Source organism: Ostrinia nubilalis, chromosome 30 (assembly GCF_963855985.1).
Source record: "Ostrinia nubilalis chromosome 30, ilOstNubi1.1, whole genome shotgun sequence".
Taxonomy (NCBI): Eukaryota; Metazoa; Arthropoda; class Insecta; order Lepidoptera; family Crambidae; genus Ostrinia; species Ostrinia nubilalis.
Genome location: NC_087117.1, coordinates 4425384 through 4436429, shown reverse-complemented (window position 1 = coordinate 4436429; position 11046 = coordinate 4425384). Strand labels below are relative to the sequence as shown.

General features: G+C 39.7%; 2 protein-coding genes across 2 annotated transcripts; one reads left to right on the top strand and one right to left on the bottom strand.

Moving 5' to 3' along the window:
• Positions 1 to 315: 315 nt before the first annotated feature.
• Positions 316 to 4518, bottom strand: LOC135086044 (serine hydrolase-like protein). Its single transcript, XM_063980812.1, has 6 exons — positions 4333 to 4518; positions 3971 to 4041; positions 2675 to 2944; positions 2218 to 2408; positions 1153 to 1250; positions 316 to 687 (listed from the first exon to the last, which is right to left on the bottom strand). Exons 1-6 carry the CDS (start codon positions 4362 to 4364, stop codon positions 417 to 419), a joined length of 933 nt encoding a protein of 310 aa, XP_063836882.1. The 5' UTR covers positions 4365 to 4518; the 3' UTR covers positions 316 to 416.
• Positions 4519 to 6518: 2000 nt separating this feature from the next.
• On the top strand, positions 6519 to 10783 carry LOC135086046 (serine hydrolase-like protein). The gene is made up of 6 exons (XM_063980814.1): positions 6519 to 6709; positions 7420 to 7581; positions 8047 to 8154; positions 8530 to 8674; positions 9579 to 9713; positions 10095 to 10783. The coding sequence occupies exons 1-6, from the start codon at positions 6655 to 6657 to the stop codon at positions 10402 to 10404; spliced, it is 915 nt and encodes a 304-aa protein (XP_063836884.1). The 5' UTR covers positions 6519 to 6654; the 3' UTR covers positions 10405 to 10783.
• Positions 10784 to 11046: the final 263 nt, after the last annotated feature.

Genomic DNA, 11046 nt, shown 5'->3' with positions numbered 1-11046 from the left:
ATCACGTCCTACCTGTAGAATTGGTCGACCACTACATCTATCTAGGCCACAAAATCACTCTGAATTCTGAGAATCAGGTTGCGGAAGTAGGAAGGCGCATCGGACAAGCTTGGGCGGCATTCGGGGCAAACAGCCATGTTCTACGCTCCAAGAAAATTGCTCAACACCTAAAGACCAAGGTGTTCAACCAGTGTGTACTGCCGGTCTTCGTGTATGGGATGGAGACCACGACGCTGACAGAAAAGTCTGCTGAGAGACTCCGAGTCGCACAACGAGCAATTCAATTTAAATAGATGGGAAAAATAAAGATTAAAAGACATTTTTATAACATTTATTTAATACTGTGTGTAAGAATAACGTGTCGTTAACGTTCACAGTTCAAGGTAACGCAAATATTCGGATTATTTCTTTTTAAACTACTTCTTCAAAAATTCAGTGATCAACTTTGCGCATTCTTCGGGGCTGTGCAAATGAACATCGTGGCCTACATTCAAAATTACATGCCTGTAGTTCCTATTAGGCCACGCATTATCGTCTGTAACCATAGGATAGTTCTTGTATATCTTCATGGATTCTGGGGAGAGAATAGCCAAGATTGGGGTCTTAGAGGCCGTGTAGAGATCTATGTATGCGCCTTTTGGGAAGGGCAGAAGAGTATTCAGTTTCAAGCGCTGGTCGTGGGTCAACCTGGAATAAAATTGAAATTATAGGAGATCCGTAAACGAACTAAAAGTCACTGACATAGCCCGACGTATTAGCAAGCTGAAGTGGGCAGCACAAGTACGCAGAACTGACGGCCGATGGGGCAGCAAGGTTCTGGAGTGGAGGCCATGTATGTACCGGAAAACGCAGCGTAGGACGTCCACCCACAAGGTGGACCGACGACCTGATAAAGGTAGCAGGAAGGCGATGGATGCAGGCCGCTACCAACCGGCCTTGAAAACCCAACCAATGAAGGTCGAGTTTGTCCCGGGGGAAAGTTAAACTGTCATTGGACCCGCAAAGAAATTAATCAGAAGAACATAGGAGGAGTTCGAAATTAAGGTTCGACTTCCTTGACAAACAAAGGCTTAAAACCTTTAAACCTTTAAAAAGAAAAGATTATGGTGGTGATTATGGGTTAAGCTGCAGCTGCAGTCAGAAGTTACTTACCTAAATAAACCATCGCCAGCCGGTTCCAGGCATCTCTCAAGAACGTGATCTGCAGACTTTTCGTCCAAACCCCTTGCTTTCATTAGCCTTTTTCTAACCTAAAAACAGAAGGATAAAATCACTTACAGTTACACTATCATCTTCGTTAACCTCTTAACTAGATTATTTCACGAGTGAGTATACTATCATCATCGGTTGCCTAACGTCCTGATGCGTGCGTGCCTTATTCTGTGGCTCGACTTTCGCCTGGCGCGGCAGCCAAATAAAAAGCCTAACAAAAGCCGGACAGGCCGGACATCGGTTATTTTGGCCGGACACGCAATCAAAAAGCCTAACTATGTCCGGCTTTATCCGGACGCCTGGCAACCCTACCCCCAGTGGCGTAACTATAGGGTAGCAGGACTGGCAACCGAGGGGGCCCCGGCCCAAGTCTCTAATCGCCCTGCTTCAAGGCTGGATGGTCCCGGAGCTCCCCTGAAAAGAAACCCTAGAAGAGGAATTTTCTACGGGCCCCGGGTCCCGGACGGTATATTTATGCAAGGTCCCCCTAGCCCCTTCTTTCCCACTAGGCACATGAAGACGCTTGGATCGCAGGATTCCCGTTTGTTCTAAAAAAAAGTTATACATATAATTTCATTATTATCATTTCCCCTTCTTTTTTTAGAAAAGGGTCTTGATCTTAAATGCCCAGGGGAATCCAGTTTAAAGACCACAAGAGGCTTCATAAAAATGCTAAAAGCACCTAACTAAAGGGCGATGGAGTGTGCCATGCTAGGGAATTTCATGAGCTTTTCCTACGTGGTCGAATCAGAAGAAATGAGAATAATCATGTGCCAATGTGCAGGCGACTTACGGTCCAGTTATGTACTCGTATTGTAAGATTGCAACTGGCTGAAATAATGATGATGACTGACAATAAAAAGTATTTAACAAAAAAGCAAACAACTTGTTACCTAAAAAAAAAGAGAGCCAAAGATTTTCCATTCAGGAAAGTGAAGTGAATTCTTTCAAGAAGTCCGTCAGGAAAATGCCACTATCCAAACAACAAAAATCTCAGGAACTAACCTCCTCATAAGTATACTTCGGTGCATTTTCGTACCCCGAATTTAATTTCTGATAATGCTCATCGCTGTAGAACGGCCCGTAGCCCTCATGGTACCAAGTCCTGAAGTCGTGAGTGGGCCAATAAGCTGGGGCCGGGTCCAGCTCCACTATACGCGATAGATGACCTGGGTACGCTATGTTATAGAACTTGCCTGGAAACGGGAGATATAAGTAGATCGTTAATTTTATCCACGAAGATGCGCCCCACCAATTTTTGGTCTTGGACGCGCGGGGTGCGGGGAGTTTGATCCGAGCAATCCGAGCGGCATTATTGTAGTGTGCGTGTATCAGGGATAATTTAGCGTGTGCCGATAACACTCAAACATTAGCGGAAGAATGGTGGGACGCGTCTTCGTGGATCAAAACACACACGAACTTCCAAAAACACACACGAACATAAAAATGTTTAAGTACTTACTAAATAATGCTCCGAGCGAGTGCCCAATATAAGCGAACTGGTCCCATCGAAAATGTTCCTTAACCCTCGCTATAGTAGGTACAAAGTCCATTGCATTAATCTTAGCACCCCTCGGGAAGGGATCCGAGTACCCATATCCAGGCAAGTCTACGCTGACATAGAAATAGTTATCAGGCAGTAGGTTCACGAGGGGTCTATACGATGAGCAGGTGTCGAACCGACCGTGGCAGAGAAGGACTGGTGAGTTGGATGGATTTCCCCAGGTTAAAGCTGTAAAATTAAAATAATATTTATGTATCTACTTAGGGGCCATCTATAAAGTACGTTACTCACTCATTAAGGGGGAAGAAGAAGAGAAGAGTGACATTGTGTGACAAGGGGGTGGGAGGGGTTGGAGTAGTGTGACATTGTGTGACAAGGGGGTGGGACGGGGTCGGAGAAGTGTGACATTGTGTGACAAGGGGGTGGGAGGGGGTCGGAGAAGTGTGACAAGGGGGTGGGAGGGGTTGGAGAAGTGTGACATTGTGTGACAAGGGGGTGGGAGGGGGTCGGAGAAGTGTGACGTTGTGTGACAAGGGGGTGGGAGGGGTTGGAGAAGTGTGACATTGTGTGACAAGGGGGTGGGAGGGGGTCGGAGAAGTGTGACGTTGTGTGACAAGGGGGTGGGAGGGGTTGGAGAAGTGTGACATTGTGTGACAAGGGGGTGGGAGGGGGTCGGAGAAGTGTGACATTGTGTGACAAGGGGGAAGAGGTCGGAGAAGTGTGACATTGTGTGACAAGGGGGTGGGAGGGGGTCAGAGAAGTGTGACAAGGGGGAGAGGGTCGGAGAAGTGTGACATTGTGTGACAAGGGGGTGGGAGGGGGTCGGAGAAGTGTGACATTGTGTGACAAGGGGGAGGAAGGGGGGTCGAAGAAGTGTGACATTGTGTGACAACGGGGTGGGAGGGGGTCGGAGAAGTGTGACATTGTGTGACAAGGGGGTAGGAAGGGGGTCGAAAAAGTGTGACAAGGGGGTGGGAGGGGGTCAGAGAAGAGTGACATTGTGTGACAAGGGCACGGGGTCTGAATTTAATATTATACCCTACATGAACGGGGAAGGGGGTCAAAAATTATGAAATTAGTGTGACGTAATTTATGGATAGCCCCATAAAGAGATGCCGCAAGCGTTGACGTTGACTAAAAAGCTATGGAAGTTTCATATAAACTTATTATGCTACGGAGTGATCGGACCCCCTAAGAACCCCCCCATGGGTCCACTGACATAGATCTAAAGTAGGTGTAGGTTATTAAACCTACCTGCCAATTTTCCCCACGGTACCTTCACTTCAATGTTTTGTTCCGTTGCTTGTAATGCCGAGTTTGTAAACCTGTGGATGGATATTCGTCAATTTAGAAATGAGTTAAGTAACTATTTACAAAAACGGACACAAGTGCATTTTTTTGAAACTAATCATTTCACTAATATTGAAGCGGCGCGGCATCGCAGTGCGTTATTTAACAACTTTTAAAAGTTTCGCGCCAAAACTGACTATTTTTAGGTTAGCTAGGTTAAAGAAATAATACACCTTAAAAACAAATTAATTATTATAATAACACTAATTAATCCAAACTAAGTGATAAGTCTGTAATTAAAATTAATTGTTCTGTTAAAAACTTACGATTTGGCGAGCCGCAGTGCAGTAAGTTTCATTGTTTACAAAAACACTGTGACATCAATTCGATATTTTAGCCTTATGTAATAGGAATACGTGTTATAATTCCTTGAAGAATGTTTTCAATGCAGCAATAAAGGACTTTGTTGTTGTTTCTAGTAGATATTGGTGTGTGTGGTGTGTGTGTGTGTTATCGAACAGGGTTGCCAGATATCAGCTAACTCAATTCGCCTAATTTTTCCTACCGAGTAGCCTAAATCGCCTAATATTTTTTGTTTCTTAAAGTAGCCTAATTCGCCTATTTTTTTGAGCTAAGTATACAAAAATTGCTAATAGAAATACATATCAAACGACACATTAATGACAAACAGCTGTTTATCTCTTTCTAACTCACCCATGGTGACGTAGGAAAAAAGAGATAGATTATGTTTGGTCAGTACTCATTCTGGCAACATTTTCATATGACGTCACTACCTGACTTGTGCCGAGTACATACAAGATTTAAGAAAACAACATGGCAATCAGCTGACAACACAAACAAACGCGCGCGCGCGCGCGCGCGCACACACACACACACACATACACACACACACACACACACCTGTCAGCTGATTGCCTATATTGCGGCCATGTTATTTTCTTAAATCATGTGTGTTTGTAATGTATGTACTGAGCACGTTTATTTTAAAGTTACGCCAAGTCCATGAGATGAGATACCTACTTATCCTACTAATATTATAAATGCGAAAGTGTGTATGGATGTTAACATGTTTGTTACTCTTTCACGCAAAAACTACTGAACGGATTTGATGACGATTTGTGACAAACTAAATTTCACGCAGGTGAAGCTGCGGGCAAAAGCTAGTATCTTATATCTATACTTGTACGCAATAGCTCTATCTCACTCTTACAATGAGTAACCGAATGGAAAGAACGGTGGGATGTCTTAGATTAAGTGTTAGGTGGATGTGAATATTACGTTTCGTTACTTTTGTTACATGAAAAATCTCTTTTATCAAGGTAATCCTGAAGAAGCCTAAATAGCCCGATCTTTTTTTCTAGGTAGCCTAAATGGCTACCGGTAGCCGTTTGCATTTTTTGGTCGCCATTTGACCCCCGAAGGTAGCCTAAATGGCGATAATTCGCCTAATCTGGCACCACTGTTATCGAATTTGGCACAGTGAACATTGGACCTTGGACTAGAGATGGGTTTCCACCCGGGTAAAAACCCACATGAGGGTAAAAACCCAATAAAAACCCGTTTCATTCCACCCGTGGGTGTTTACACCGGGTGAAAACAAATAATTTTATAATTATCACAATTGGTATCTTTTCTTTATTTTTATTGAATTTTTATCATTTAAGTTTATTGATTAATAAGTAATAAGTCAAATTTAACACTAATATGCATTTATATCGTGGCCAAATCGTAAAATTGATCACGTTATGATGATGTGACCAATTATTTTATAAAATGGTGTTATTTCAAGAATCGTTGAACCGATTTAGAAGAAATTTAGTAGGAACACAATAATTTGTGATCATGGCAAGGACATGGAGGGGGGGGGGGGAGGATGCCAAAGATGCCAAACTCTCTCTTTGATGACATTACGGTATAAAGTTACAAATAACAACACCAACTACAAAGTACTTCTGCTTAAAAACTTGAAATCGAACCGCCCTTCCGCCACTGTAACGCATTATAACGTTTTTCAAGACCTCCTCTCCCCCCAGATTGCATTACGTAACACTAGAACGCCCCCTTAGCAACAAATACCACTTCTCACTTTAAAAAAACGCTATTTTTGTTTTCACCCACCAGAATGGGTGATAATGGGTAAAAACCGGGTTTTTACCCAAATCACCCAGTTTTAACCCAATCGGGTGAAATGGGTTTTTACCCACTACCCATCTCTACCTTGGACCATAATAAGCGTGTGATTAAAAAGTGTTTCATCTTGATAAAACTTTTTATCACTTCATGGGCTCAAAGCAGATAAAAACTAAATAGAAGAAAAAGCCTAAAATATCCTAAAGCGAAGTACGAGGTACAAATATTATCTATCTTGTGAATTTTAAAATCATTCAATAAAATGCTAATCGATTAATAGAACTCGTAATAGGTAATGTATATCCTGGAACATCACTAGCTTGTTTTGACGTCTGAACAGGCGAGTTCTGTCAACTGCTGTCATCACTGTCATTCTGTGCAACAAGTAAAAGTTTGCAAAAATTATGTCGTACTAGTTTTGAACTTTGGTCTAAAACCTTCTAGATATAATAATATTTATTTAATAGTCTAAAATAAATAATACGTTTTTAGTGAGAATGGAGATAGATTATAACGATCTAAGTATACCTGCTCCTTGGGGGAAAGTTTCAGGTAATGTTTATTAATTCATTACAGTCTTGTATAGTGTTGTTGCAGTGTTGATTAAAGTGATTGACTGGCCTGAAACAGTTGTTGTATTAATTTTTTCGTCATTTTATTATTTACTTACTGTCGGTACCTTTGCATTGATCTATATTTTTTTCCACAATTATTATGCCTAAGCGTTTAGTTTTAATTTGTTCCCCATACTGTCACATGAATGTTCATTCTTCTTTTTACAAGTGAAACTTAACAATTTTAATTGGTAACTAGCGGCCGCCCGCGACTTCGTACGCGTGGGCCCCGTTTTACCCTTAGGGGTGAAGTTTCGAGTTTTTTAGGGTTTACCCGGAAATTATTCACACTTTTCTCGCTGTAAAAACCATCCTTGGACTTCAACAAACATTTAAAAAAAAGAATTGGTAAAATTGGTCCAGGCGTTGTTGAGTTATGCGCTTACCAACACATTTTGCGATTCATTTTTATATTATAGATAAATGAAAATAACAGGTTTCTATGCAGTTTTATGCCATTATTTAAAAACAACTTTTTTGTAGGCCTACGATGAGCGCTACAATAAACCTTTATTGAGGCATTTTATAAAGCCATAAGCCCATACATTTTTCTCTAAAATCATCGATAAGATTTTCTCGCACATCCTATCCTGGCAGGACAAAGTGTAACATAAAATAATTATTATAAATATTTTTTCTGAATTGCAGTGGCTACATGGGGCTCCCCATCCAGCCCACCAGTGCTGCTAATGCACGGCAGACAAGACAGTGCGGCCACATTTGTCGCGCTCGTGAAACTCCTGCCAACGGACCACTATTATGTTGCAGTTGACCTGCCAGGACATGGAAGATCAGATCCCTACCCCAAAGGTATACTCTTTTGAGTACTATCCACCTAACTATCTCAATTTATTGCATAACCAACTTTGATACTCAATCATTAAATTATAAAAAAATGTTAAGAGATGTACTACAGCACGATCAGTGGGCTGAGTGTAAGTTTACATTAAACGCGCACATTAGTGAAAAATGTATGAAAATTTTAGTTTTTGAACGTTTCCCGCTAGGGGCGCTGTACAATCCGTCATACATTTAATGTCATTTTTTGACGCGCTCACTAGTGAGCGCGTTTGATGAAAACTAGGCCCTTTGTATAAACATTACTAGTTAGTACCATTTTTTCCTAGCCATACTCTAAAAAATAAAAAAATATGAAGATGATGGCAGAAAGAAAAATAAAGGAGGGCATCTTTGCAGCTACAAACTAACTATAACATACATAATTGTACTTAAGGAAACAATAAAGATTTGAGTACTGATCCTTAAATCTTCCAGGTCTGGTGGGAGCAAGATTTCACTACGTACACACTGTGGACATAGTGGTAAAGCATATGGGCTGGAAGAAATTCGTCTTCATAGGCCACTCCATGGGCTGTGAAATTGGTATGTTATATTAATGTATTATTCAATTCATTTTATTTATTTAAAGATATCAATGATCCACATGGTTAGTAAATGGGTGCCTTACACAACTATACCATACCATAATATTCTCCCTAATACCCTTTCGAAATAAAAACTTGCATTCTGTTTAACTCTTTTTACTAGAATAAATTCTTTTACAGTGCATAATTTGAAAGAAAGAAAAAGTAAATATTTAATAGTTTCTTTTTTGATCATTTTATTCGTATGCTTTATATTCAGAAAATGTGTTTTTAGCTTTTCAACCCCTACCCTTATACCTACAACCCTAGTCTAGGTTATGCAAGCTAGATCCACCCAAAGAACCCAATTTCACCCTCAATCTGCTATTTCCAGGTTTATTCTACAACGCAGCAAATCCAAGTCGGATCAGCGCGTTCATCCTCCTGGACCCAGGACCAACCTTCCAGAGGCTACAGCAGCCGGATCATGTGCGCTTTTTCAAACACTTCTACGTCAGATACTATGGGAATTATAAAAGGTATGCATAACATTATCACGGCATGAAAATCGATTTTATTTATTACTAGCTTTTCGCCCGCGGCTTCACCCGCGTGGAATTTTGTCTGTCACAGAATAACTTTATCTCGCGCGTCCCTGTTTCAAATACCGGGATAAAAACTATCCTATGTCCTTTCCCGGAACTCAAACTATCTCTTTGCCAAATTTAATCAAAATCGGTTTAGTGGTTTAGGCGTGAAAGCAAGACAGACAGACAGAGTTACTTTCGCATTTATAATATTAGTATAGATTTAATGCAGTATAAATTGACACATAAGGCGACGTTAATGGCAAAAGGTATTCTCTATCAGTTCACCTTTTGCCGGGCTAGGATCAAGGATGCGCGTCGTGATAAAATCTTATGGATGATTTTAAACGACAAATTAATGTATGAGATATCGCGTAAAATCGATAAAAAATGTCGCGATGAAAGCTTATCGCGGTGCGCATTCTAGGTCTAGGCCTACTGGATAAATAATAAAATTATGTTGTATGTATAAAAATATTTTAAGTGCATCCTATGAACCAATGAGTTGCTAACTTATAAGAGTAATGCTAGAGACTATGCAAATGCTAGAAACAAGTCGTACAGTTAATTATTATTATTAATATTATAACAATCTCATTTCTTTCATTTTTGATTCCACTAAAAAACCTGTTATCATTACCCCACACACGTACCTAGTTATGAGGACTTTGATTCTCCGCAAAAATGTTTCTTATCTGATATGATGATAATGATATGATATCTGCCTATTTGTAGATAGATCAACTCTGTAATAAACTTAAAATGGCTCTACCAACCTTATTAGACTTGTGACGTCAGACTCACAGGTTAATGATAATTTATATAAGTTAAATTATATTGGTTTTTATTTTTACAGATACAATGGGCCTGGTTTAGTGTACACAAAGAGAAAAATCCTAGATAACGTGATGAAGGGCCGCCAGTTCAATGAAGAACAGGCAGAAGTAGCTCTTTCTAGAAACCTGGTGCAGATCGGGGATGATAAATATAGGTAATTAGATAGACTGAATATACTATCAGCGGAGACGGCCCGATAGAGTAGTGGGATGGATGGCCGGATTCGATTTTTTGCCAGAGTCCTTTTGTGATATTATTATTAATTTGATCTATTTCAAGAACATTTCAGAAATTTTACCCTACTACTGCTTTGATGCAATAATTTGGGCTAGTCCAGTAACATAATACCTATTACCTAACTAAAGGTTTTTCTAATCTTGATAGTACCTAAATCAGAGTATCATACATGGTGTGCCTAAAACACTGCAATAGCTTGTGTATTTGTACTAAGTTTGATTTCCAACAAAAGTTCTGCAGTCGTCTGTACCTATAATTCGATGCAGTAAATGACATATTCTTCTAATCTCTATTTCAGGTTAACAACGGACTCCAGATCTAAATACTGCGTACCTCAAAACTTTCCAAACAACTATTACATACACCTATTCACTTACAACGCTCCCCCCACCCTTATAACGGCAATGAGTCACGGTTCCCGCGGTGTTAAGAGGGGGAAAGAAGGCGCTGACGAGTTATTAGAAGCAATGGAAAAGAAAATTCGTATTTTTAAAAGATTAGAACTGGTAGGAGGGCATGATCATCATGTGACACATCCTGAGGAATTGATAGCGCCGATTGAAGAGTTTTTGAGGGAGCACTCTAGTCAGGTCCAGTCAAAGTTGTAGGCAAAAGCTATTAGACTAGTTAAAATATGATAAAGAAGAGCCCAATTGTATTTACAACAGTAAATCAAATAATTATGATTTTTTGTTTTAGCCAAAATACTTTGTTTGGTATAAGTTTGCCTAATATTATTACAATGACTTATAAAGTTGACGATGTTTTATATGGGTATACGGGTATTACACAGTGCATAGTAATTATTTCTTGGCGAGGTTAATTATACAGGTTTAAGGTAAAAATTAGTAGCAGGCGTCTGTAAATAAATAGCAAAGTATAACATTCAGGCATTTATTTCTCAGTCTCATTCACGCCTGTGTAAAAAAAAACTTATGAGCTAGGTACCTTTATTAACTACTTTTAAGGCCAACACACTTCATAAAGATTCTTCTTCTTCTTCTTCTTTTCAGCCAAATGACGTCCACTGCTGGACAAAGGCCTCCCCTCATAAAGATTATTGTAATTGAATAAAACAAACATTAATTAAATCGCTCATGAAATTACATTATTTAATTGCCCAATATTTGTTTGCATTCCGGTACCAGTGAAATGTGATATTTTTAATTTATTGTATTCTTGTTATTATTTTATGTGTTTGAATTTTATTAAAATGTTTTTAAACATTACAGTCATTTAATTTGACGATT

Coding starts and splice junctions, on each gene's coding strand:
- LOC135086044 (XM_063980812.1), bottom strand. CDS start 4,364: ATGAAACTTACTGCACTGCGGCTCGCCAAATC. Junction 2,945..3,970: donor ACCGTGGGGAAAATTGGCAG/GTAGGTTTAATA, acceptor TTAATTTTACAG/CTTTAACCTGGGGAAATCCA. Junction 1,251..2,217: donor CGAAGTATACTTATGAGGAG/GTTAGTTCCTGA, acceptor TTCTGTTTTTAG/GTTAGAAAAAGGCTAATGAA.
- LOC135086046 (XM_063980814.1), top strand. CDS start 6,655: ATGGAGATAGATTATAACGATCTAAGTATACCTGCTCCTTGGGGGAAA. Junction 6,710..7,419: donor TCCTTGGGGGAAAGTTTCAG/GTAATGTTTATT, acceptor TCTGAATTGCAG/TGGCTACATGGGGCTCCCCA. Junction 8,155..8,529: donor CTCCATGGGCTGTGAAATTG/GTATGTTATATT, acceptor TGCTATTTCCAG/GTTTATTCTACAACGCAGCA.